The 22,905-nt window shown below is 37.0% G+C and overlaps 1 protein-coding gene across 6 annotated transcripts in view; it reads left to right on the top strand.

The window, feature by feature from the left end:
* LOC140713193 (uncharacterized) overlaps window positions 1-22,905 on the top strand; it is a 229,200-nt gene that overhangs the window by 112,123 nt on the left and 94,172 nt on the right. For 4 of the 6 annotated variants that reach the window (XR_012095086.1, XR_012095085.1, XM_073022637.1 and 1 more), the window contains exon 2: window positions 13,055-13,259. Coding sequence is in view for 4 of the 6 variants with exons in the window: in XM_073022637.1 (XP_072878738.1) it covers window positions 13,055-13,259 (205 nt within the window). In the remaining 2 variants the exon portion in view is untranslated. Of the gene's footprint in view, window positions 1-13,054; window positions 13,260-13,663; window positions 15,315-22,905 lie in introns of those variants that run through there. The other 2 variants (XM_073022636.1, XM_073022635.1) reach the window with 1 other exon arrangement.

Below are 22,905 nucleotides of genomic sequence, written 5' to 3'. Positions count from 1 at the left end.
AATAAGTATTCTTAAAGGAATTGAGTTAATCAACAGCTAATTAATTGCCCTTACCAAGCCCCCAGAACCACCAAAGGGAAGGAAATCAAGCGTCTGTCTTCTTCTGTTCTTGAACTTCCCAGATTCACCCTTTAATTTATCATAGAAGGGGCAAATTTACCAATGTCCAATAAAGTGTTAGGTATAGGCAATGTGGGTCTCTATAACTTTTGAAGATGACTGTATTTTTATTTAATTTTAGTATCTCACCACAATTCATGCTGCTTTCAAAATTTAATCACCTCCCCAAATCCTGTGGCCTCTCTTTATCACTTATTCATTCACCAAGAATGATGGAACATTGATTCTGTGCCAGACAGTCACCTAGGAAGTGGGATGAAATAATAAGAAATTTTTTCTTACCCTCAAGTGAGCAGTTTTACAGAGGAGACAGTTTCAGTCACACTATAATTGCACTCCTATAGTTTGTCTATTTCACAGTAATATGAAATAATGGCCCAAAGGAGGAGATAATGATCTCTGCTTTCAGAGTCAATAGGAGGAGCTACAGCAGCTGAGTCTTGAGAATGAAAAGGAAGGAATTTAGCAGGGCTGTAAGGGGAAGGGATGATGGTAGCACTTCAGGCAAAGTCAACAGCATGGGCACATTTTGTTTTCATGTTTGTCTCATCTACCAGACCTTCTAGAGTGAAGACCTCAAACTTTAGTAATGCCCACCACCCAAGCCAGTGAAAGACAATGTTTAGCAAGTATGTGTTTTTGTTTGTTTGTTTTGTTCTGTTTTTTTTCCAGTAAAAATAAGATGAGAGATCCGGTGTAGAGAATATTGAGAATAGTCAGAAAATAGGTCAGTGGTTCTCAAACTTTGGTAAGCATGAGAATCACTCAGGGTGCTTGTTCCTAAGCACCACTCTCAGAGTTTTTGCTTCAGTAGGTCTGGAGTGGAGGCAAAAAAAATTGCATTTTTAATAAGCCCTACCCTTAGTCCCATGACCCTGACACAGGCAGTCCACAGAGCACAGAGGTATATAGGGGAAAAGGAATTTATGGACACTTATGTCCTGGTTCTTATCAACCACCTGCAGCTCAGCAAATATACCTTGAGGTGCACTCCACATCACCCATCAAAAGCTTTGTAATCAAGGTTAACCTGTGTGGCTCAGACCTGTAAGTTAATTTTCTAGCTAATATGCTGAGAGAAAAATAAGTCTGCCTCCTAAGACTTAACAGGTCTTCTAGATTTTAAAATATTAGCATGTTTTTCAAGTGTGATGAAGTTGAAAGCACTTTAAAAGCTCCAGGATTAGTCACTTCTCTTAAAAAAAAAAAAAAAAAAGTTTGCAATGGTACAATACTTACCTTGCAAGATGAAAATTTCCACCTGAGACTTTTTTTTCTATATTTTATAATCATTGATGAGAATTGATGCTAACTCTACCTTTTTTAGACATTGACTGAAACATTTTAAAGCTGAGTTGAAAATAATCCTGGGCACGCCTTTAACACCCACTTGCTCTAATTTAACTCCATTTGTCTTTCCCTTACTTACTCTTTATTTTCTTGAGCATTCCAGCTGTTAGCATTAAATCTAATTTTTATATGTCAGCCCATGTCAAAGCAAGCCTTAATCCTTTTAATGTTAACCTATCACCGGCTCAAAGCTGCTTTATATAATCAGATATAACCACATTTCCAACCCTGAGGGCATGGAGTGTGATTATGTACGCATGCATGCTAGAGCTTCCCCGCAATGCTACTTGGTGTAGACTGGAATTCTATATGGGGTGGGTCAGGATTTAATCCCAACCAACGTACTTGGTTTACAGAAATAGAAAAAGGCTTTGTTATAAGGTGGGAGCACTGCAGAAGTATTGGAAAGAGGATTGGCTATCATATTGTCCTGTATATGTTTTAGTCTAAGAGAGATTAAAATGTTATGGACAAAGGTATACAGTGAATGACAGAAGTGTTGAAATGGGAACCAAACAGGAAATCTTAAGATCTATAGCCTAACCCGTGCTTTGTCCCTGTGTCAATGGAGTTGTATTATGTCATTTACTTTTTTTCTCCCTTAAGTGATTAACTCAGCATTTCAAAGCAAAACAAAACAAAACAAAACCACCCTACTGTTTGTATTCCTTTCATTTAGACAATTATTTGGGGGGTAAGGGGAGGTTGTAAAAGAGTCAACTGTGTTGTGAAGTTTGGAATAATTATATTGTTTCTCTCCACTGGTTTCTGACAAGATATACCACAAATTTAGAAAACTACTCATTGAAACAGGGTATTGTCATTGGCATTCCTGCATGGAAACAACTTGCAGTAAGGTACAGGTGACTTTCAAAAAATTCTACTAAGGCATTTAACTTTGTTATAGTAATACACTGATAAAGAAATTCTGTCTGTTTATATGGAAGATAAACATCATCACCAAATGCAGATAGATGTTATTGCCATTTTATTTTATATAAAATATATATTTGATGTAATAGAATTCGAATTTTAGAAAGAGCTTGTATCTTAATTAAGTAAAAGAAATGATAAATATCTTGTAAATAAGTGTGAAGAGACATTATCATAAACAAGTTTGAATGTCCAGTTAAATGTCCACCTTAAAAAGGCAATACATAGTGGAAAAGAATAAAAAAGAAAATTCTCTTTTATTCGTATTATGGATCTCAGCCCTGGGGTTAAAAGAATAAGTCATATTATTTTTTTCCTAGAGTAGCTCAAGTCCTAAGGGGGAGGAATAACACAGAAAAATGTTAACTACAATGCTACAAGACAAGTAACTTCAAAGTCCTATGAGACCTTAAGGGGAGAGTAATTAATTGTGTTTTGGAAATTGGGAAAGGCTTCAAGGGGGATATAACATTGAAACAAGAGCAGGTTCAATTTTTAAAAAGCCAAGCAGATGATTTTTTTAAGGTATAAATACAGCAGCATGACATTTCTTTTCTGAACATTAAAAAATATCTCTTTAAGGCTTGTTTAAAATAATATTTCTACAAAATAAACTTCTCACTTCCCATTTTCTCCAATTGAGATAACAAAGTCTCCCTTTTATTTTTATTCACTGCTTTGTTAGTTTTTCTATTAAGCTTGTTATATATACTTCATGATGATTTTTCCTGTATCACTTATTTGGGCAGAAACTTCTTGAAGAAATCTATGTCTACATTTCCCTCTAAAAGAATCACTTTATATTCTTATATATAATTCTCATTATTCTCTCTTTTTTCTTGTTTCTCCTTACACTTTTATTTTATTCTCTTTTTCATAGTATTTCAGTACTAACCATAGAAAACTGGGAACAATAGTACACACTGATACCTTTATATATTTTTCTTTCTATACACGCTTCCCCTGCATAAAGACACTGATTACAAATACTATAATTTTCATTTACAAAGGGGAGAAACGCTGGGGTTAAGGTATTTTCCAAGGATACAGGGGCACCTGTGATGAACATAGAAACAAAATCTCCTTGGTCAGTGGTCATTAGATCAATTGTTCAACATTTTCAATGTTGTCCTAGATTTGATGCCAGTCCCTCGACGATAGGTTTTGAAAAGAGGGTTCATGATCTGAGATCCCGAAAAGGAAAGAGTTAAAAGGAAGAGAATCTTAGAGGATTAGATTGATCTCTAGGGATTTGGAAACTAGGCAGAAGATCTGAAGATGAAAGGAAAGATTTGATTCTGTGCTAAATTACAAGTTTTGAAGGAAATTAGAGTGTAATTTTGTTCAGCTATAGATAAGAATCCACAGCCTAAATTAGTAAAGTTCTTACAACTATTATCTTTTAAATCATAATTAAAAAGTATTTCTAAAACTATGTCAGTTGTGAACAATCACCTTGAGGTACATGTGTAATATGAAAAACCTGAGAAAGCACAGCAGTAGCAACCAGTGCATATTAAACATCAGTTGCAAAAGGGGAAGTCCAAAAGGCATGTCATTACATTACTGTATATCTTTTCTTCTCAGTCATGAGAAGAGGGAAAGGCATAAATCTCTGCTGTCATGCTTTGTTTATTTTGGCCTCACCAAAGCATCAAAGTTCTGCTTAATGGGGGATCTGGTAGGGTGCCTTAGATTCTTCTTACCCTAATCCTGAGAGGAAATCTACATTTAAACAGGCCCCAAAGAGCAACATTTTGGTATCCCCTCTGGAACCATTTGTTATACTTGACCCTGACTCAGTCACTGGTAATACCCTCAACCCAGGTTAAATAAACTTGGCATATAGGCTAAGCCAATTAGTGTGTTGCTGTGCACTGGTTAGAATTTCCAGGAACAATCAACCCTGCTGGGAAAAAAAAGAGCATGGTTTTTCTTCCATTACCAAATACATACTTGATTAACCTGATTTCCAAGTGAATACCTGATTTCTCTCAGAGATATGCTTGTAGAAAGTTAGAGTGGGCTGCTGGTAAAAATGGAGAATTAAACACACATACTCAACTCCACATTCTCCCAGAAACTCTCAAAAAATTGTCAAGGGATTGAAGGGAAGAGAAAGTGATTGGGGAAGTGGAAATGCTACAGGGCAAAGGGACAAGAGGGGAGAAGGTAGTCAAATCTGAATGGTGGATGGTTGTGTGGTAATTGATTTAGCAGATCCATGAAATCTGAATAAAGCCATTAGTGGGAAAAATTTAGAAGCACAGTAATTGCCATTGAAGAATCTGCAAAGCTTCAGGGTTCTTGACCCCTGTTATTCTGGAAGTAGGATACAGGTGGGACTTAAGAAAAAAGGATTGGATGCAAATCTGTATTAAAAATATCCATTTTACCTCTACTCCCTTTAGAAACCCCACTAAAATGACAGCCTAGGTTTCTGTTTGATTTGTCTTAAGAAACACACTCAAAATGACCCAAACAAAAACCAACCAACCAAACAAAAACATGTTTTTACATACTTTCTGTTAGAATCTTACTGGGTACTTTTTTTTTTTTTTTTTTTTTTTTACTATTGTAAATAGTACGTTTTTAAATGTTTCTCTAGCTGTTTGTTGCTGCCATATAAAAATGCCACTGACTTTTAGTTATTAATCTTATATGGTAACTTTGCCAGAAACAACAAATTTATTGCATTATTTCCCCAAATGATCAATTATAATAATTCGGGCAGAATTCCTTCAGGTTTCCTATTTTGTAGAAAACCATGTTGTTTCTCAATAATAATAATTAACTTTCCAATCCTTATAACATTTCTTTTTTTTTCCTTATTGCACTGGCTATATTTAATCCAATGTTGAATAGCAATAGTTATATTGTGAATGATTATAATGATTCACCATTGATTATAATGTTTGCTATAAAATTTCCACGCATAACTTTTTCAGGTTAAAGAAATTCATTTTTATGACTTGTCCACTGGGGTTTTGTATCAAAAATCATCATTAAATGTTATCAACTGTGTATTCTATACCTATTAAAATAATATTTTCTCCTTTAATATATTAACATGATACATTACTTAACAGATTTTATAATGTTAAATCTAATGTTTATAATGTTAAAATTGCATTCCTACATTATATCCAACTTGGTAATTATATATTATCTTTTTTACATTGCTGAATTCAATTTATACTTTTCCTTTTTTAGAATTTTTTTGGCCGGGCGCGTGGCTCATGCTTATAATCCCAGCACTTCGGCAGGCCGAGGTGGGTGGGATCACCTAAGGTCAGGAGTTCAAGACCAGCCTGGCCAATGTGGGGAAATCCCATCTCTACTAAAAATATAAAAATTAGCCGGGCGTGGTGGCAGGCACCTGTAATCCCAGCTACTCAGGAGGCTGAGGCAGGAGAATCACTTGAACCCAGGAGGCAGAGTTGGCAGTGAGCAGAGATCATGCCGTTGTACTCCAGCCTAGGAGCAAAGAGCAAAACTCCATCCCAAAAAAAAAAAAAAGACTTCTTTTTTTGTCCTTGCATTAATGAATAAGATTGGCCTGTTTTTCCCCTTTCTTTTACTCTCTTTCCTTTTGATAATAAAATACATTAAATATGTAAGCTGAATTGGAAACCTGCTCTTTTATTCTGTTAACTGGAGGTTCAGGTTTGGAGTTACCTTTCTTTGAATGTTTCTTTGAATGCTCCTGTAAAACTGCATGGATCTGCTGTTTTTCTCAAGGGAGAATTATGTACTGCAGATAACCTTAGTATTTTTATTTCTTGACTAATTTTGAGTCAATTTTGGTAACTTTAAAAAGTATTTTGTTCATTTCACTTAATTTTTCAAATGTGTTAACATTAAAATTACTTATATTTTCTTGTCATTTTGATCTCTGCCGCCTCTTTAGTTACACCTTCTTATTCATTCCTAATCTTTTGTGCTGTCTCTTTTGTTTCCTTAATCCATCTTGCCTGAGGTTTGTCAATATCATTAGTTTTTCAAAGAATCATTTTTGGTTTTGTAGTATGAAGTTTTTTACTTTATGCTTTTCTGCTCTTGTCTCTATTATTTTATTTCTTCTTAGTCCTACATTTTCTAGGTTTATAATTGTGTGATACATAATGACATTTCAGTCAACAACAGAGTGCATATATGATGCCCTCCATAATATTATAATAGGGCTGAAAAATTCCTTTCCCACAGTGACTTCTCAGCATTGTAACATAACACATTATTCACACGTTTGTGGTGATGCTAGTGTAAACAAACCCACTTTGCTGCCAGTCATGTATGAGTATAGCACATGCAATGATGTGTAGAACATAACACTTGGTGATAAAGGACGATGTTACTCGTTTATGTGTTTACTGTACTGTATTTTTTATTACTATTTTAGAGCATATTCCTTCTACTTATGAAAAAAACGTTAACTGTAAAACAGCCTCAGGTAGGTCCTTCAGGAGGTGTCCCAGAAGGCATTGTTATCACAGGAGATGACAGTTCTTGCCCTGTCATGCATGTTATTGCCCTGAAGACCTTCTGATGGGACAAGATATGGAGGTGTAAGACAGTGATATTGATCATTTTGACCCTGTATAGGCTAGGCTAATGTGAATGTTTGTGTCTTAGTTAACAAAAAAGTTACAAAAGTAAACCAAAAAAATTTTGAACAGAAAAAAGCTTATAGAATAAAAATATGAAGAAAAATATGTTTGTACAACTGTGCAATGTGTTTGTGTTTTAAGTTAATTGTTACTACAAAAGAGTAAAAAGGTTAAAAATAATTTAAAAATTGATAAAGTAAAAAGGTTACAGTAAGCTAAGATTCATTTATTATTGAAGAAAAATATTTAAAAATAAATTTAGTGTAGCCTAAGTATACTGTGTTTATAAAGTGGTATACAGTAATGTCCTAGGCCTTCACATTCGTTCACCACTCACTCATTGACTCATCCAGAGAAACTTCCAGTCCTGCAAGCTCCATTCAAGTGCCCTAAACAAGTGTAGCATTTTAAAATCTTTTATACAGTAGCCTTGTAGTATAGTTTGAAGTCAGGTAGCCTGATGCCTCCAGCTTTGTTCTTTTGGCTTAGGATTGTCTTGGCAATGCGGGCTCTTTTTTGGTTCCATATGAACTTTGAAGTAGTTTTTTCCAATTCTATGAAGACAGTCATTGGTAGCTTGATGGGGATGGCATTGAATCTATAAATTACCCAACCATCCCATTACTGGGTATATACCCAAAGGATTGTAAATCATGCTGCTCTAAAGACACATGTGCATGTATGTTTATTGTGGCACTATTCACAATAGCAAAGACTTGGAACCAACCCAAATGTCCATCAATGACAGGCTAGATTAAGAAAATGTGATACATATACACCATGGAATACTATGCAGCCATAAAAAAGTTGAGTTCATGTCCTTTGCAGGGACATGGATTTAGCTAGAAACCATCATTCTCAGCAAACTATCGCAACAACAGAAAACCAAACACCGCAGGTTCTCACTCATAGGTGGGAATTGAACAATGAGAACACTTGGACACAGGAAGGGGAACATCACACACTGGGGCCTGTTGTGGGGTGGGGGGGGGAGGGGGAAGGGATAGCATTAGGAGATATACCTAATGTAAATGACGAGTTAATGGGTGCAGCATACCAACATGGCACATGTATACATATGTAACAAACCTGCACATTATGCATGTGTACCCTAAAATATAAAATATAATACAAATAATAATAATAAAAAGAAAAAATAAATCTTTTATACAGTATTTTTACTGTGTCTTTTCTGTATTTAGATATGTATAGATATAAAAATACCATTGCAGTATGATTGCCTACAACATTGAGTACAGTAACATGCTGTACAGGTTGTAGCCTCCGAGCACTAGGCTATCCCATATAGCCTAGGTGTGAGTGTGCTATATCATCCAGGCTTATGTAAGTACACCCTATGATGGTTGCACAATGACAAAATTGCCTAGCAATGCATTTCTCAACATGTATCATCATTGAGTGAAGTAAAGAATGACAGACTTTTGCTCTTCTTTTTCTAACGACTTAAGATAAATGCTTAGGTAATCATGTTTTGATTTTTTTCCTAATACAACCATTTTAGGCTTTAAGTTTCCCTATAAAGACTACTGGCTATGTTCCAAAAGTTTTGAAGGGTTTTATTTTTATTAATGTACAGCTGCTTCTAGAATTATTTATGCTAAATTTTTTATACATGGTGGCTTCTTTGCATGTGTATTAATCATTTTTATTGTGAATTCATAATATTTTATTTGAGGCCTGCAAATAAAATACATTTCTTCATAATAATAGTTCCTGCGGCATTACCAACTTTCAAACTCAATATCTAGTTTAAATTTTTTTAGGCAATATTAATTTCAGTGGCAAAATGATGGGAATATGGCTTGTGGTTAAGACCTCTCAGGAGGGACTTATTTTCTTTATTTCTGCTCCATGCAAAGAGAAGGAATATCTTCCCTGCTGTGGGTCACATTTGTCTCTTGTTTACCCACTGTGAGTGTCACGCTTTGAGTGGTGCTGGTTTCATGCAGGTATCTCTGATCCTACTTTCTCTACTCTACTCTGGCACCTGGTTTGGCTTCTGTTCTTCAAACGTTTGCCAATTAAAACCCAGACTTCAGGCTATAATAATTGGCAGATATTCTCAAGGATAATGCAAGCTCTAGGGCTCAGCTAATCCTCATGGAATCATACTGTCTCATTGTTTGTTTCCTCTAGTTCCATTTCTTTACTTCCAGTTCAGCGATATTCCAAAAAAAAAAAAAAAAAATTAAGTATTTGCTTAATATTATTTTTCTTACTCCTGGAAGGATTTCTCTGCACATGTATTCTGCCATATACTTTTGGAAACTAAAAACCCATTTTATGACACTTTTGGTTGAAATGTATTAAAAAAACACCCAGATCAGTTTGCTGTAACAAACTGTAAGCAGCAGAGACATAACTAGAAACTCAAGAAATATGATTTTTCTGTTTAGTTTAATTTGGCAGCTAAATCACATCCTCAAAGCCATAGATTCTTTCTGCCTCTTCATTCTGCCTGTCATGTAGGCCTCAATCCAAAGCAATCTATCTCTCTGACATGGTCACAAAATGGTACCAGTACCCACAGAACTGGATACTTTAAGTCCACAATTATGAAGAGAAGGAACCCTTCTCTAACCATCATATGAATTTTCTGACTCATATGGTTCCCAATGGGCAACCACTGAACCAAATCCTATAAGAGAAATGTCATGCTTTGATTAACTTACTCCTGAATTACTTAAAACATATTCCTTGTTTAATATCTAATTCCTTCCTGAAACCTCTCATTTTTAAAAGAAAAATTGTGATGCATTTAGTCCCAAATCAAGGTACTTGATAATTTTATGTAACAGTTCAAATAAGTTTACACAATTTTTAAAAATCCAGTAATTTGAAAACAAAAATTCAAGTTTGGCTTAAAATAGAATATTCTAAGGGTTTACTGATTTATTCTTCGTCTTATTTTTGTGAAGTTTTCTTCATCTCTTGTTAAACCTTTTGGGACTTTGGTGATCTTGCTCTTAAACTACACTGAAAAATCACAGCATGCAAAATTACTTTTGGGATAAAATCAAAGCTAAGAAAATGAAAGCTTTGAAACATGTGGAAATAGTATAAGTTCACAACATACTAAGCATTGTGGAAGCTGCAAATCTTCTATCCCTTTTATTTGGCATGCATAAGCAAAGTCAATTTTTTGTGTTTTTCTAGACATTGCTCAAAATTCAAATTAGATTCATATGAAATTGTCTGACTAGAAAATGTTGTGTTGAGTAAATGGAACATGTCTGAGTAAATTGAATATGTCAATGTCAAAAATAATATTTATTATTTTAATTATTTATTATTCCTACTACTTCTATTTTTCATTTAGTGTGTTTTGGGGTAAAAAGGAAAAGCCTTACATAGAAAAAAATGAATTGTCTGAAAATGATATGACTTTTCAAGAACCATTATAGCAAAAAGCAGAACATTTTATGGGATGTAGTTCTGTACTGTGGCAAAGGAGATGGGTTTGCTTTGAGTGACTGATACTATTCAGGGCATGTCCTTGAAGATCAGTCTCCCCAAACTTCATGGTCACTACACAACAGGGAAGAAAGAGAATGAATATCAATGAGATAATCATCATGCCCACTTCAGGCAGTTTTCTTGCAGTATTTATCTGGATCAAATTTAATCCACACTGAGATCCCACTCTCATCAATAATGGGACAATTAATGGGCCTGATCATTAGGGATCCCTCCCTCTCTCTATGTGATCATACAAATCCAGAAAACCCAGGCAGGTATTGGTTAGTCACAGCTGGTTGCAGGTATTGACGCTGTTCTTCTGCCCCCTAATGATGCTATCGAGCATTATCTTCTAATATTCATTAAGCATTCAGCTCTGGGTAGAGTCAGGAATGAACCCCTCAGTCATTCACCCCACCAACTCCAGACCTTCCCTCTGCTCACCAGACTCCAACATATAATGCTCCGCTTCCTTGTCTCACTCCTGACCCTCTTCCCATTCTGTTCCGTTTCTTCTTGTTAGCTGTCCTAAAGCTTAGCTTCCCATTTTCTACTGCATTTTTCATTTTTGAATAAAAACAGCTTTATTGAGATATGATTCATGTACCATAGTGTTGATCTATTTGCAATATACAGTTTAATGGCTTTCAGTATGTTCAGAGAGTTATGCAGCAATCTCCACAATCCATTTTAGAGCATATTTATCATCCCCAAAAGAAATTGCTTATGCATTAGCAGTTATTTCCCATTTTCCTTAAGTTTCCCCACCCTCTGAGGTAATAAGTTACTACTTATCTAATTTTCTGTTTTAATAGGTTTGTCCATTCTGTACATTTCATATAAATGGAGACATACAATATATACTCTTTTGAATTTAGCTTCTTTCAATAAGCATAATGACTCACAGATCATTCATTCTATGGCATATATTAGAAAGTAATTCTTTTTATAGCTGAGTAATGTTCTATTATATGAATATTCTACATTTTGTTTATTAATTCACCAATTGATAGACAGTTGAGTTTTTTTCAGTTTGGGGCTATTATGAATAATACTGTCATGAGCTTTTATCTAAATGTTTTTGTGCAGATGTATGTTTTCTTTCTCTTGGGTAAATTCCTAAGAGTAGAATTGTTGAATTGTATGTTAAGTTTCACTTTTTAAGAAACTGCCAAGTTGTTTTCCAAAGTGACTGTACTATTTTCTATTCCTACAAGCAATGTTATCAGGGTTCTAGTTTCTCCACATCCTTACCAAAACTTATTTGTCTTTTGAATTATAGCCATTATAGCAGGTGTGTAGTGATATGTATTGTATTTTTAAAATTTTGAAGGAACCCAGCTTGGCCAGGATCAGCTGGATAGGAAGGGGGTGAAAAGGGGCATCTTTGTCTTGTGCCAGTTCTTAGAGGAAAGGCTTTCGACTTTTCCCCGTTCAGTAAGGTGTTAGCTGTGGGTTTATCATATATGACCTTTATTATGCTGAGGTATATTCCTTCTATGCCTAGTTTGTTGAGGGTTTTTTTTTTATATCATGAAGAGACACTGAATTCTAACAAATGCTCTTTCTGTGTCTGTTGAGATGATCATATTGTTTTTATCCTTTAGTCTGTCCCAGAGATGTTTCATGTTTACTGATTTGCATGTGTTAAATCATCCTTATATCCTTGGGATAAATTTCACTTGATTGTGGTGTATTATCTTTTTGATATGTTACTGAATTCAGTTTGCTAGTATTCTGTTGGTGATATTTGCATCTATGTTCATCAGGGATATTGGTTTATAGTTTTCTTTTGTCATTGTGTCCTTGTCTGGTTTTGGTAGCAAGGTAATGCTAGCCTCATAGAATGAGTTAGGGAGAATTCCATTCTCTTGAAATTTTTGGAATACTTTGGGGGAAATTGGTGTTACTTTTTCTTCATACATTTGGTAGAATTCAGCAGTGAAGTCGTTTGGTCCTGGGGCTTTTTTGTTGTCGGGGAAGAGTTTTTACTACTGATTTAATCTCATTACTTATTAGTATGTTCAGGTTTTCTATTTCTTCCAGATTCCATCTTAGTAGGTTGCATATATCCAGGAATTTATTCATTTCCTCTAGATTTTCCAGTTTGTTAGCATATGGTTGTTCATACGATATGTTCATGTCAAAGATCTCTGATGATCTTTTGTATTTCTGTGGAATCAGTTTTAGTATCTCCTTTTCATTCTGATTTTTAAAATTTGGGTCTTCTCTTTTCTTATTAGTCTAGCTAGTGGTTTATCAGTTTTATTTCTCTTTTTGAACAACCAACTTTTTGTTTCATTGGACCTTTATATTGTTTATTGCATCTATATTTTGTTTAATTCTTCTCTGATCTTTATTATTTCTTTTATTCCACTAATTTTGGGTTTGGCTTGTTCTTGCTTTCCTAGTTCCTAAAGTGCTTCATTAGATTATTTGAAATCTTTCTACTTTTTTGATGTAGGTGTTTATTTCTATAAACTTCCCTTTTAACATACAGGTTTGGGCTTGTTGTGTTTCCATTTTTATTCGTTTCAATTTTTAAAAATTTTCTTCTCTCGCAGCCCCGGAGTCAAAGCAGGTTGCCGACCCAGTCCCGTCCCGCAGCAGCCTGCCTCCTCTTTTCTTTCAAGGAGACAGATGTCGCTGTGTCCTTCGCCATGGACTTCCTGGAAGGTGGAGTGGCCGCAGCCATCTTCAAGACTGCGATAGCACCCATCGACCAGGTCAAGCTGTTGCTGCAGCATGCCAGCAAACAGATCACCGCAGGTAAGTAATACAAGGGCATTATAGACTGCGTGGTCCCTATTCCCAAGGAGCAGGGGAGTCCTGTCCTTCTGGCGCAGTAACCTGGTCAATGTCATCAGATACTTCCACATCCAGGCTCTCAACTTGGCCTTCAAAGATAAACACAAGCAGATCTTCCTGGGTGGGGTGGACAAGAGGACCCAGTTTTGACACTACTTTGCAGGGAATCTGGCATCAGGCGGTGCCGCTGGGGCCACATCCTTGTGTTTTGTGTACCCTCTTGATTTTGCCCCTACCCGTCTAGCTGCTGATGTGGGTGAAGCTGGAGCGAAAGGGAATTCCGAGGCCTCGGTGACTGCCTGGTTAAGATATGCAAATCTAATGGGATTAAGGGCCTGTACCAAGGCTTTAATGTGTCTGTGCAGGGTATTACCATCTACTGAGCTGCCTACTTCGATATCTATGACACTAGAAACGGAATGCTTCCGGATCCCAAGAACACTCACATTGTCCTCAGCTGGATGATCGCACAGACTGTCACTGCCCTTGGTGGGTTGGCTTCCTATCCATTTGACACCATTCGCCCCCACATGATGTTGCAGTCAGGGCGCAAAGGAACTGACCTCATGTACACAGACATGCTTGACTACTGAAGAAGATTGCTGGTGATGAAGGAGGCAAAGCTTTTCTCAAGGGTGCATGGTCCAGTGTTCTCAGAGGCATGGGTGGTGCTTTCGTGCTTGTCTTGTATGATTAAATCAAGAACCACACATAAGTTATTTCCTAGGATTTCCCCCCGCCGTGAACGGGTGTGTTGTATTATATAACATATGTTGAGCATTCTTGACAGACTCCTGGCTGTCAATTTATCAGTGGCAACTATTTACTCGTTGAAAATGAGAAGCAATAATATTCATCTGACCAGTTTTCTCTTAAAGCCATTTCCATGATGATGATGGTGATGATGACGGGACTCAATTATATTTTTTATTTCAGTCACTCCTAATACATAACAAATTTGGGGAAATAAAAAAAATCTAAAATTTAAAAAAATTCTTAATTTTTTTTCTTGACCCAGTGGTGGTTCAGGAGAATGTTGTCTAATTTCTGTGTATTTGCAGTTTCCAAAGTTCCTTTTTTTATTAATTTCCAGTTTTAATTCACTGTAGTCTGAGAAGATAGTTGGTATAAATTTGATCTTTAAAAAATTGTTGGACTCATCTTGCGATCAAACATATGACCTGGAGAATGTTTCATGTGCCAAGAAAAAGAATGTATATTCTGTAGTTGTTGAATAAAATGTTCTGTAGGTGTCTGTTAGGTCTATTTGATCTAAAGTGAAATTTAAGTTCAGTTTAGATTCAATGTTTCTTTGTTAACTTTCTGTGTAGAATATCTGTCTAGTGTTGATGGAGGATGAAGTCCCCAACTATTATTGCGTTGAAGTCTACCTCTCCCTTTGGATAATGTTTGCTTTATACATCCGGGTGCTTCAGTGTTGGGTGCATATGTATTTAGAATCGTTATACTCTCTTGCTGAATCTACCCCTTTATCATTATCTCACTACCGTCCTTGTCTCTTTTTTACTGTTTTGACATAAAGTTTCTTTTATGTGATATAAGCATAGCAACTCCTGCTCACTTTTGATTTCCATTTGTGTGGAAATTTTTTTTTAATTCCTTTGCTTTCGGTCTATATGTGTCTTTATGGGTGGGATGTGTCTATATATATGTGTCTTTACGGGTATCTATCTTGTAGATAGCATACAATTGGATCATATGTTTTTGGACCCATTCAGCCAGTCTATATTTTATAAGTGGATAATTTAATCTGTTTACATTCAAGGTTATTATTGGTAAGTGAAGGCTTATTCCTGTAGTTTTGTTCATTGTTGTTTTGTATGTCCTTAGTTTCTTTCTTTCTCTTTTATTGCTTGTCATCATAGTTTGGTGGCTTTCTGTAGTGGTAACATGAGTCCTTTCTCTTCCTTGTTTGTGTGTTTCCTCTACCAGTGAGTTTTATATTTATATACTGGAAGTCCTCACCAGAGCAATCAGGCAAGAGAAGAAATAAAAGGTATCCAAATTGGAAAAGAGGAAGTCGAACTGTTTCTTTTTGCAGATGACATGATCTTTTACTTAGAAAAATCTGAAGACTCCACCAAAAAACTCTTAGACTTGATAATCAAATCAAATAAATTTGCAGGAAACAAAATAAATATACAAAAATCAGTAGCATTTTTATTTATCAATAATGAAATAGCTAAAAAGAGACCAAGAAGGCAATCTCATTTGCAATAGTTTAAAAATACCTGAAAATAAATTTAACCAAGGGGGTGAAAGATCTCTGCAAGGAAAACAACAAAACACTGATGAAAGAAATTGAAGACAGCTGAGTGTGATTGCTCATGCATGTAATCCCAACACTTTGGGAGGCTGAGGTGGGAGGATCTCTTGAGTCCAGGAGTTCAAGACCAGCCTAGAAAACATAGCAAAAGCCTCTCTCTCTCTAAAAAAAAAAAAAAAAAAAAAAAAAAAGTTGGGTATGGTGACACATGTCTATATAGACCTAGCCACTTGGGAGGTTAAGGCAGGAGAATTGCTTGAGCCCAGGAGTTTGAGGTTACAATGAGCTATGATCACACCACTGCACTGGAGCCTGAATGACACAGTGAGACCCTGTCTCTAAAGAAAAGAAGAGAAAAGAAATTGAAGATGACACAAACAAATGGAAAGACATCCCATGCTCTTGAATTGGAAGAATTATTATTAAAATGACCATACTACTGAAGGCAATCTACATATTCAACACAATTCTTATCAAAATACCAATGTCGTTTTCCACAGAAAGAACAAAAATCCTAAAATTTGTATGGAACCAAAAAAGAGCCCGAGTAGCCAATGCAATTATGAACAAAGAGAACAAACCTGGAGGTGTCACACTAACTGACTTCAAAATACGTTACAAGGCTATAGTAACCAAATTAGCATGGTATTGGTATTAAAAACAGACACATAGACCAATGGAACAGCATACAGAACCCTGAAACAAATCCAGGTATTTACAGCCAACTATTTTCAACAAAGGTGCCAAGAACATACCCTGGAGAAAGGAAATCTTCTTCAATAAATAGTGCTGGGAAAACTGGATACCCATAAGCAAAAGAATGAACTAGACCTCTATCTCTCACCATATAAAAAAATCAACTCAAAATGTATTAAAGACCTAAACATAACACCTGAAAATAAAATATTACTAGGAGAAAACAATACTTCAAGATATTGGTCTATGCAAAGATTTTACAACTAAGATCTCAAAAGCACAGGAAACAAAACCTAAAGTAGACAGATGGGACTATAATACACTAAAATGATTCTGCACAACAAAAGAAATCATAACCAGAGTGACAATACAACCTGTTGAATGGGAGCAAATATTTGCAAACTATTCATCTGACAAGGGACTAATACCCAAAAAAAGACAACAAACTAAAACAACTCAACAGCAAGAAAGCATGTAATCCCATTAAAAAGTGGACAAAATACATGAAAAGATATTTCTCAAAAGAAGACATACATATACGTCTTCATAGATGTATGACATACATATATGTCAACAGGTATATTAAAAAGTTCAATATTACTAATCTAATCTTACCCTAGTTTGAATGGCTATTAGTATTAAAAAGACAAAAAATAACAGATGCTGATGAAGATATAGAGGAAAAAAAGAACTTTTATACACTGTTGGTGGGAATGTAAATTAGTACAACCACTATAGAATATAGTATAGGAATTTCTTTTAAAACTAAAAATAGAACTACCATACAATCCAGCAATCCCATTACTGGGTATTTATCTAAAGGAAAGGAAATCAGTATATCAAAGAGATATCTGTACCCTCATGTTTACTGCAGTATAATTCACAATAGCAAAGATATGCAACCAACCTAAGTGTCTAATATCAGATAAATGAATACAGAAAATGTGGTATATACCCACACTGGAGTACTATTTGACTAGAAAAAGGATGAAATCCTATAATTTGCAGCAATGTGGACAGAACTAGGGATCACTATGTTAAGTGAAATAAGCCAGGCACAGTAAGACAAAGATTGCGTATTCTCATTCATATACTGGAGCTAAAAAAAGTTGATCTTATAGAGGTAAAGAGTAGAATGATAGCTACCAGAGGCTGAGAAGAGTGCGTGGGAAGCGCATGAGGAGAGGCTGGTTAAGGGTAGAAACAGTTAGACAGAATGAATATTTATTATCAGAGTAGGATGACTATAGTTAATAATGTATCATATGTTTCAAAATAGCTAGAAGAGAGAATTTGAAATGTTCCCAACATATAGAAATGATAACTACTTGAGGTGATGGATTCTCTAAATGCCCTGACTTGATTGTTATACATTCTGTGCGTGTAAGAAAATGTCACATGTGCCCCATAAAAATACACAAATATTTTGTATCAATAAAAAATATTTCAATTAGTTGGTTACATTTAAAACTTGGGAGAAATTCTGGGTATTTTAACTCTCTGGAATCATCCAGATGTTCTCACAACACTGGGCCTCAGTCTTACAAGGTGGCAATTGGCTGGAACTGTGTAATTGCCATTCTCTTTAGAATGGCATGTTCTCTCCAATTTACTAGAGTCACATCTTATAAGCGTGACAATGATCGTATCAGTTTCCACTTTTATCATAGTTGTGCTGTTATTTTTCTGTATTCTGTGACTCCATGTCTGTAGCAAAAGTGGAAAATGACAAAGAGACTGCAAAGACAGTATAATTCAAGAAAAGTAGGAGAGAGCAAAGTTGTTTTCAAAGAAACTAAATAAGTATACAAAAATCAGTAGTGTTTCTGTTTATCAATAATGTAATAGCTGACAGAGAAATCAAGAAGGCACTCTTCATTTACAGTAACTTAAAAATTACCTAAGAATAAATTTAACCAAGCAGGTGAAAGATTTCTACAAGGAAAACAATTGGAGACAACTCTTACATGTTTAATACACAAAGTATGTCTTTGTCAAAAGGATGCAACTGAAGTCATCATTATGAACAAACTACAGAAAGATAATGCATGATGAGAACTTAATGAGCTGAGAGAAACAACAGAAATTTCAATAGTGTTCTATTTTAGAAGCAAATCAAATAAGTAATGCTACCATGAAAAGTAATTATTAGTTTTTTTTTAATGCAAGGGAGATTATAATTTTTTTTAAATTTATGTTTTGATTATTTTCTTTTTAGAAAGAATTGTTTCTTTGGCAAGAAATAATCTACCATACGTTTTAAACCAGACTCAGTTTTCAGAATTGGAAAGTACAGGAATTCCCCAGTTGCAGAGTTGAAGACCTAATTCCAAAGAAAGTTCTCTAACTGCAAACTTTTTAAAAATAAACAAATGTTTTTCACTTTGTTTTTCACAATTAATACTGATAGAATGAATGAATGAAGTTATCAAATAAACCAAGTAGCATTATAATATGATACTGATAGCAAAATATGATTAGATTTCTTCAATGTCTTGAAAGTGGTTACTCTAAACATAAAAGCAAACTACGTATATTGAAAACATGTGTTCGCCGTTATGAGCTAAAATAAAACAAAATATTTTCTCATTTAAGGGATTCAAGGCCAAATTCTGTATGTCTATTTTAAAGAGAAATTCAAAGTCCAGTACATGTTATATAGAAAAAAGATATTAGTTTTCTAATTATAAATCAGAAGAATTGGAGTTTGAAAATTTTCAGTTAATCTTTTTATTTTGAATTTAATATATAATCCCAAATATCATATCTGCTTACATTATGCCATGCACTTCTAATTTAGTTCTAATTTAGTAAAAATAAAGACTGTGTGATTCTATTTCTGAAAGTTAAATGTTCTCATACTTGGGCTTCCGCATACATTTACATTACCTACTTTGACCCTCAAAGCTGTTGAATTGTGAACACCTGCACCAAGAAAAGTGTTCAAGGATCTTCATGTTTCTTCATGATCCAGTCCAGATTATCAAGATGGGAGAATGCATGGGAACTATGAGCAGACACTCAGAAATAGAGACATATTTTGCTGAAGAAAGGAGGGCAGAATGGGGATACTCAGCTGATGAAGAAGATGGTGGCCCAATGTTGATATTAGTCAGGAGGATGCAAGCTCAGCATGAAAATGTTTGAGGTGGTGGAGGAGGTAACTGAGGGTGGCAGGAGAACACTCTCAACTTTTTTTGTTTGCTTGCTTGTTGGTAGCTCATGGCTGTGCAAGCTCAGCACAGGCCCCTTACTGAGGATCCTTCTACACTTAACTCCCACAGCAGCCCCTCTCCTGGACCCCTACTTCTGCAGGGGGCAGTATCTAGTTCTGGCAGAGAGGTAGAAATGTTTCTGTGTTCTGAATGGCTAATTATATATCAGTGTTTACAAGGGAAAGGTCCCTACTTCTAACCCCTGCAGCACTTGGCCTGTGCTCTGAAACATGTACTTTGACTACCCCTTTATCTTAGCATGAAGAACTGGCACTGGCATTTATTAGTCATAAAGTTATTCATTCAATTTTAAATCTATCTATGGTGTTCAACTCCATAACCTCCTGTGGCAGTGGGTTTCACAAGTTGGCTATATGTGGCACAAAGTAATAGTTTCTTCAATAGTTTCTTGCTCTAATTTTATCAGCCATCAATTCCACCATATGACATTTTGTTCTTCAGTGACATTTTGGAACATTCAGTTCTTTGGTTGAGAGTACAAACAAAACCCTCCCTCAGGCTCTCAGGCACTAAATAATCACCACTTGCCATTTTCCCTTTAAATATGTTAGCCTGGTTTGATTGACTTGGAGAAAAATCTTAAATTCTTTTTTCTAATTTGCCATCATTGTATTTGAATTTTAGTCTTCTCTACTAGCCTTTCTTGGGAGTCATTTCAAATGACTATTTATTACTAGGTATATTCATAAAGTGGCCTATTTGGTAGGATTAGGATTAATTTGTGTGAACAGTGTGCTCCTCAAAAAGTATCAAGTGTCTTCTAATGACAATGACTCACAATAAATTGTCTGTGGCCATCACTTCATCCAGGGAGTAGGTGACAGGATGAATAACATGATTTTAGAGCAATTGAATTGGTTCTGTGGCTGCCACCTCCCTCACTATCAATTCTCCCACTCACTCTGATTTATGAAAATTTTCTACTGAGGTTCAGTTACTTTGATCCCTATTTCAACTAAAACTCCCTCAAAGAGAGGTGTTATTTAAGATACTGTCAGCCATTTTCTCCAGGACACAAATTATGATGATGTATGACGTCTCTTATTTTTTAAACCAGTGGTTTTCAAATCTTGTCCTGTAGAACCCTAGAGTTCCCAGAGTATCATAGGAATCATAGCAGATTAAGAAGAATCAGATGGGCTAGGTTACAATCAGAGCAACTCTGCTGGTACTGTCACAGGATCCTTAAGTGTGGCTTTTCCAGCCAGAAACCTCTGTGGCCAGTGGCACCTTTGCCTGAGTTTGGACCCGCTGGGCTCGTTCCACCCACCTGGCCTGGCAGGCTGAGTTCGGTTTGTGCTACTGGCCTGGATCCTACACCTTCCAAGGCCGAGCCAGGCATGGAGAAGCAAAGTGTGTGTGAGCGAGTGAGCATGGGCCACTGCTCACAGCCAGGCATGCCGACTGCTGTGACAGGGCAGGCAGCTCCAGGTGTCAGCACAGGCACCAGCTCAGGGGGCCAGCTCTGTGAAAGACTGTGGCTGGATCAGATGTAATGCAAGCAGCTTCTGATGTGGGTACACGTCTGGGCAAGGGAAATGAGTTTGTGTCCGGAAGCTTGGAGACACCAGGAACTGCAGACCCCTAAAGAGAGTGTCACAGCCCTCGCATGGGGAGCCGCTAGGTGTGGGCTCCTCAAAGGACTGTAGCTCTTCTCTCCTTCTCTTCTTCTCAATGCCTGCAACGTGGTGAATGGGGGGTGTGTTTCTGCCCTGTTTGTGTTAGCTCTTTCAGTCCCATTCAACAGGTCCAAAGTTCTTGTCCTGCCTCCAGGAAGAATGTGGTACCTGGACAGCTGGAGGGGAAGCACAGCAGAGAGGAGCTCCACTGAGTGATGGAATAGCTCTCAGGAGACTCAAAGTTGGTAGCTCCTTTCTGCAAGCTGATCATCCTGATGAGTGTCCAGCTCTCAGTGGAGAGGAGGCCCGTAGAGGGTAGCTCTTTTCCTCAGGCAGATCATCCCGGTGAGTATTCAGCTCTTGGTGGAGAGCTATCCACCTGGAGTGGATAGCTGTTTTCTGCAGGAAGATCATCCTGATGAGTGTCCAGCTTTCAGCGGAGAGTAGACTCATAGTGGGTAGTTCCTTTCTGCAGGCAGGTCATCCCAATGAGTGTCAGTCTGGCTGAGTCTGGAGTTTTTATGTGCTCAGAATGGAGGCAATGTGTGCTGATTGGTCCGTGGGCAGCCATAGGCAGGCCTGGAAAAAGCACTGTCCAATTGGCTGAGTGGTCATCAAAGAAGATCTCACTCCTGGCCATGGACTTTGCCCAGAACTGGCAGACCAGCCTCCATGCTGGGGCTTCAACATGCCATCTCCAGCATGCAAGATGTCCTTTAACATGCCATCTCCAGCATGCAGGATGTCCATGCCAAGAGGTGCCCTCAGCCGCCCTCCCCACTCCTTACTCCCCTCCCACACTCCTCAGCACCCAAAGTCCAGAGGGGCCAAGATGGCAGGGGGTTGGTGTGTCGCACCATCCTGAGTGCGGGCACAGCTGGCCAAGTTGTGACAGTGTCCTGGGTTGGCCACAACTTTGCTCCATCTCAAGCAGGCACCAGGAGTTGGGAGAGACCAGGGAGCAGGGCACTTTCAAACTTGCAGGGGCATGGGGCTTCCCAGGCCCTGAGAACCCCAGGAATGCGGGGGCCTGGAGCCATGGCTAGGCAGCTAAAGCTGCACCCAGGAGTATGGGGCTCCCACCCTGCCAACTCGGTATGGGGCAGGCCTCCCTCCTGATCCTGCCCCCACCAGCTCCACAAAGCATGCAGCCATTGCTATGCCCTCTCTGCTGCAGCAGGTGTCTCTGCAGCAGCTGCTCCAGATGGACCACCACCACCATCAGTACCTACTGTAGATATTTAGCTTCTGTGTTAAAATTTTTATGTAATAAGAGTCTGACATTCTTGTTATTATTTTTGCATCTCTGTTTTAAGTGCTCAGGTTAGTCCCTTTTGCATGAGGCCAAGAGTGAGCCTCCAATACTTTTATATCATTTTCACGTAGTTAACTCTCCCATGTTCTACATTTCCCCGTTTCACCCTGGCTTCTGATGGGCATTCTTCCCAGCCCATGCCTTTGCTTCCCCACTGGATTACAATCCAGAGCCTCTCCTGCCACCTATAGAATTGCCATCCTTGCTCCACTGATAAGAAAAAAAAAAAGAAGAACTGAGACTAGGAAGAGCAACAAAGAATAGCTATGCATATGCTTCCACCATTTCCTTCTTTCCTAAAATATAGTATATATAGAACATCATTACCCTTAGGAGCTTCGGAATGCCTCAACAAGTGAGAAGTATCTGTTATAGCATAAAATCAAACGGGTTAAGAGACCTGGAGAGCTGGAGCTACATAAAAACATATTAATCAATCTAAAGTCACTTGCCA

This window comes from Chlorocebus sabaeus, chromosome 13 (genome assembly GCF_047675955.1).
Source record: "Chlorocebus sabaeus isolate Y175 chromosome 13, mChlSab1.0.hap1, whole genome shotgun sequence".
In the NCBI taxonomy this organism is placed as follows: domain Eukaryota; kingdom Metazoa; phylum Chordata; class Mammalia; order Primates; family Cercopithecidae; genus Chlorocebus; species Chlorocebus sabaeus.
The sequence above is the reverse complement of the archived record's forward strand: the minus strand, read 5'-3'. Positions and strand labels throughout refer to the sequence as shown.